Source organism: Bufo gargarizans, chromosome 2 (assembly GCF_014858855.1).
Source record: "Bufo gargarizans isolate SCDJY-AF-19 chromosome 2, ASM1485885v1, whole genome shotgun sequence".
Lineage (NCBI taxonomy): Eukaryota > Metazoa > Chordata > Amphibia > Anura > Bufonidae > Bufo > Bufo gargarizans.
In genome coordinates, this window is record NC_058081.1 from 15,780,116 (window position 1) to 15,785,681 (window position 5,566).

General features: G+C 42.5%; 1 protein-coding gene across 1 annotated transcript; it reads left to right on the top strand.

Moving 5' to 3' along the window:
* The first annotated feature begins 908 nt into the window (after positions 1 to 908).
* On the top strand, positions 909 to 1,865 carry LOC122925480 (olfactory receptor 11A1-like). The gene has a single exon (XM_044276837.1). It carries the CDS (start codon positions 909 to 911, stop codon positions 1,863 to 1,865), a length of 957 nt encoding a protein of 318 aa, XP_044132772.1.
* The last annotated feature ends 3,701 nt before the right edge of the window (positions 1,866 to 5,566 follow it).

Here is a 5,566-nt window from a genome sequence, read left to right on the forward strand (position 1 = left end):
GTTAAATTGCATTTAGGAATTGTAGCTGGGGGTGATTGACTGCGGTTGGTCAGTAAGTGATATCCGGTTCATCCACTGATCTGTGTGATAGTGAATTACCCGGATAGTCGGCTCGTGGACCGGGAACCCACGTGGTGGCAGTTACCGAAGTGTAGTGGGGGGTGTTAGCCGAGTGGTAATACCCCGGTCACGTGAGGTCTCTGTGTGTGCGCAGACTCCGTCACAGACCACTACGTCACAGCTGTGGGATCCGGAGCGGTCGGATCCATAGTTCGTGACACACATCCCAAAGAAAATGTGAATAAGCAACCTGTCAAGGAATGGATTAGAGGATTTTGCCTGCCGTTTATGAGAACCGCCCTGTGGTTGCATTGCCTTAAGTGAAGTGAAATTATTACACCCCACATCTGGCAGCTGACATTAGTTAGGAAAGTGCAGGATAAGGAAGATTGCTTAAAACATTTAAAAAGACAGCAGGTTGGCCTATGGTTATCTACGCAGCTGTCAGACCTGTACCATCTGAGGATTCTGTAGTTCTGTGTAACATCAGCCGGACCATAACAAGTGAGACCTGTCCTGAATTGTCTGCATCATAAGCATCAGAAAAGAACTGTTTGCAGTTTAACCTGGATTTATTATTTCCATCCTACATTTGCACCTCAAGGTGCTGGCAGGACCCTGCCTTGCACCGTACAACATCACTATGAAGTCAAGGGCACCTCAACTGCCATCAGGTGCACGGTTCCCGTCACTACACGCCAGGTCAGGGACTTTCAGGAAAAAATGTGAGTATGACTATTGCACCCTATCCGGCCACTCACACGAGCCCCTGTGGCCCTGTCACTGCATTTATATTTTGAAATATAATCATAGAATAGTTAAACATTACCCTAGCATAGCATTTGATAATGGTCACTGTAAATCAAATGTCTTTTTTCCAGATGGTCTTCAGAAATAACATCACCTCCATCATCCTTCTGGGATTTCCAAATCTTCCAAACATCCAATTTCTGTTCTTCTCATTACTGATTATTTTATACTGTGGGGCCATTTCAGGGAACCTTCTTATCATGGTCTTGTATTTAGTGAGTCAAACCCTTCAGTCCCCCATGTACTTCTTTATCACACAACTTTCATTATGTGACCTCCTGGTGACTACAGACATTGTCCCCATCCTGCTTCACTCTATAATGTATGGAATGAGTACTATGACTCTCATTGGCTGCATAATCCAGCTTACATTTTTTCTCTTATCAGAGTCCTCAGAATGTTTTCTACTGTCACTTATGTCTTATGATCGTTATCTGGCCATCTGTAACCCCCTTCATTATCATTCCATCATGACTCATAATTTATGTGTTATCTCTGTAAGCGTTATTTGGTTGGTGGCTTTTATTGCAACCCTGATCATTATCATCTCCATCTATAGTTTAAATTTCTGTGGCCCACACATCATTGACCATTTCTACTGTGACTATGAACCTATGCTGCAGCTCTCCTGCTCTGACACATCCATCATTCAGAAAATGAATCTTATATTGGGATTTTTCTTTGCTACGGGACCTTTTATAATAATTGTGATGTCCTATGTGTATATTGTCATCACCGTTCTGAAGATCCCATCGAATACTGGAAGACATAAAGCCTTCTCCACCTGTAGCTCCCACCTCATTGTGGTCTCCATGTTTTATTGGACATTAATGGCAGTTTATATGTTTCCTAAAAAAGGACAGTCATTGATCCTGAGTAAGATCTTGTCTCTGATGTATACTGTGCTGACCCCAGTGCTCAATCCTATTATTTATACCCTGAGGAACAAAGACCTCAAAGAAGCTTTTCTTAAACTTAAATTTAATAACTTATAATGAAACATACAGTAAGTAATATGCATAAGTCAATTACATAGCGTTCTGTCTTCTTACACGTTCGCACAGTGTGCAGTCTGACATTCACCTTAAACCAGTCCTGTCTTCCAAATAAAAGGACTGTTCTTTGTAGTCTAACTTGTTTATTGGTCAACAGGTTTGTTTGATTGGCAAAACATGAGTATTTGGTAAAACTACAAGAATACAAATAACATGAATAGGTATAAAGTATAGCATAGCACGTACTATAACATTAACAGTCATCAGTGAAGGCACATGGTAAAATAGCTGCCTGTACATAAGATTGCATGTCTAACATCTAACAGTTATAACTCCCTAAATAACAATTACGACTAGCTGAACAGCTCTGCAACAAACAATATCAATGAAATGAAGGTAGCTCTCTCACCAGATATGAATTTTCAAGGATGGTAGAGTTTAAGAAGGAGATATGCAAAAGGACAGTTCTGCTGATGTGTCCTGGAGACTGGAGGCTTCTCTTTCCCAGGATGTTTTGCATTCCCACAATGCTTTGCACCACCCACAATGCAGTAGTCTTTGTAAAAGGAAAAACAAAGTGTGATACAACTTAACACCGCTAGATGGTGCTATATCCACACTAATCACTATAGAAATACCAAACTGATGCAGAAGTGATCTGTAAGGATTCTCAAACTCTGCTGGGCAGAACACTCCCCGTATGGCGTCAATAGACGCCACTATTTAATCCTCCTTTCTTAGCAACTCATTTTGGTCAATGGTAGGATCAAGCTTTTTCAAAGTGCTATTTTTGTAGACTGCTTGGCCCTCGCTGAGGTAGTCTATATCTTTAGCATAACATTCATGTTGCATAGTGTGAATTATTATACTCTTGGACCTTTTCACATTATGAGAGGTAAAGGCAACTTTTGCAGGGCTTCTGGCTCACAGGTAATTTGGATTTGTAAGACTGACCTATATGAACTAGACAGGCTATAGCAACAACGAGCGACATCCAGGTGGAGAACCTGTCGAAACGATGGGATTTGAGTTGGTGGTCCGAAGTCACTGTACGTAGAACTGATACTTCTGGTCGGATTTCTTCATTGGCATCTGGGTCTACCAATTCAAACGTGTCGGATCCGATACTGTAAGACGTCGAACGGTATAGGAATGCAGGACCTGTACACCATATTGTGTCCTTAAGGTGGCTTGGTGCGACGGATCTAGTCACGTGGTCCGCAGGATTATGCTGTGTAGGCACGTAGTGCCACTGTTTAGGACAAGTGGATCTCCTGATCCTTAGCACCCGATTGCTGACATAGACGTAAAAGCGTCTGGTTTTGTTGCAAATATATCCTAGGACTACCTTGCTGTCTGTATAAAACTCGACTTCTTTGATTTACAGGTTCATTCCTGATGTTATAAGTTCAGCCAACTCCACTGCAAGCACAGCAGCGCAGAGCTCCAGTCTTGGAATCGTGTGTTTGCAGTTTGGTCTGGCTCATGGCAAATCCTATATGGCATTGTTCTTTGACGTCTATGGTCTTTAGGTACGGATGTAGCAGGGCTACCACACATGCTTTATGAGACATGTTATCGAAACTAAATGCGTTAAGCAATTGCTTTTCAATGGCTTTTGTTTCAAATTAACGTGATGAGTTAAGAAATTTGAGTTAAGAGTGTGTGTGTGCTACCCCTGCTACATCTATATGGTACGGCTGCAATCGCCTTGTCTGAAGCATCATAGAAGGCATTTGCATCTTGACTTCAGTAGATGGCACGGAAGCATATGATCGTGCCACTTGAAGGCTGGACAAAGCTTCGAGAGATTTCTTCCAACCCGTCCACGGGTCCTTTTTCTCTGTGGGAAGCGGACCATCCCAATCAGACGTCTCTGTGGTGAAGTCTCTTAACATGATTTTACCTTGGATGGTAACAGGCGCTATGAATCCCAGAGGATCATATAAGCTGTTTATGGTGGACAAGACTCCTCTGTGTATGAAGGGCTTTTCTTTCTTGCTAATTTGGAAGGTGAATGTATCTGCATTTAAATCCCAGAGCAAACCGAGGCTCCACTACATGGGAAGGGAGTCTGTGCTAAGATCTAAGTCCACTAGATCACTTGAATGGTCTTGGGGTGAGCAGGCCTCCATTAACTCACAACGATTGCAACCTCAGATTAGATAGTGCTAGCATTTCTTGAGCTCTTTTTAAGAGACTGATTGCGGTCTCGTTCGTGGGTGTGGATTTTAAACAGTCGTCCACGTAGAAATCTTTTTTCACAAACGATCTCACATCTGACCCATACTTTGCTTCATCCTCTCAGGCATGAATGTCTGAGACCGTAAATAGAGACTGCAGTGGAAGGACTGTTTCCGATACTCTACGGTACTCTAGGGTACTTCGGTACTCTACAATGTCTTCATTGAGGTCGTTACTAGGGTTGAGCGAACCCGAACTGTAAAGTTCGAGTTCGTACCGAACTTTAGGATTTTTGGAACCCCGGACCCGAACCCGAACATTTTAGTAAAAGTTTGGATTCGGGTTCGGTGTTCAGCGCTTTCTTGGCGCTTTTTGAAAGGCTGCAGAGCAGCCAATCAACAAGCGGTTAACTGTCTGAGCTTAAAAGCCATCACAGCCATGTCTACTAATGGCATGGCTGTGATTGGCCAGAGCAGCATGTGACCCAGGCTCTATATAAGCTTGAGTCACGTAGCGCTGCACGTCACTCTGCTGTTACAAGTGTAGGGAGAGGATGCTGCTGGACTTGTGATTTTAGGAAGAGAATAGGAGAGAATCTAACTCAGCGATCTACATAGAAATAGTTGTGTGGGTGCAGGGCACAATCGTTTTACCCTGCCCTGAGCTCATCTACCCCAAAAAAATAACTTTTATAATTCTGTTAGTTAGGTTGGCGGCGGCGGCCATTTGATGCAAGCTCAGTGCACCAGCACTGCATCTGAGCTTTTGGGACATTGCAAATCACCATTTTTTTGGGCAATCTACACATCTGGATTAGTCAGTGTGCAATTTAAGGTAGAAATACACCCATCATTTTTTGGGGTTTTAAAAACACACTTTTTTGCCCAAAAAATGTATTTTCCTGATCTGCAAGTGTTAAATTCAAGTTTAATATACAGTCCTGATCAAAAGTTTAAGACCACTTGAAAAATGGCAAAAAAATCATATTTAGCATGGCTGGATCTTAGCAAGGTTCCAAGTAGAGCTTCAACATGCAACAAGAAGAAATGGGAGTGAGACAAAACTTTTTTTTGAGCATTCAAATTAATGAAAACAACAAATAAACTGAAACAGGTTGTTTTTCAGCTGATCAAAAGTTTAGGACCACACCTAAAAAAATAAAATAAAATAAACCCCCCAAAACAGAAATCCAACTTCCAAACATGAACTCAGTAATGAGTAGCTGCGCCGTTACTGTTTATCACTTCAAAATTTTGTTTCGGCATGCTTGATGCAAGCGTTTCCATGAGGTGAGTGGGAACATTTCTCCAAGTGTGGAAAACAGCCGCACGCAGGCCATCTACTGTCTGGAACTGTTGTCCATTTTTGTAAACTTCCCTTGCCATCCATCCCCAAAGGTTCTCAATTGGATTTAGATCAGGGGAACACGCAGGATGGGCCAAAAGAGTGATGTTATTCTCCTGGAAGAAGTCCCTTGTCCTGCGGGCATTGTGTACTGTAGCGTTGTCCTGTTGAAA

Excerpts from the sequence above, each read along its gene's own strand:
- LOC122925480 (XM_044276837.1), top strand. The coding sequence starts at position 909 with ATGGTCACTGTAAATCAAATGTCTTTTTTCCAGATGGTCTTCAGAAAT.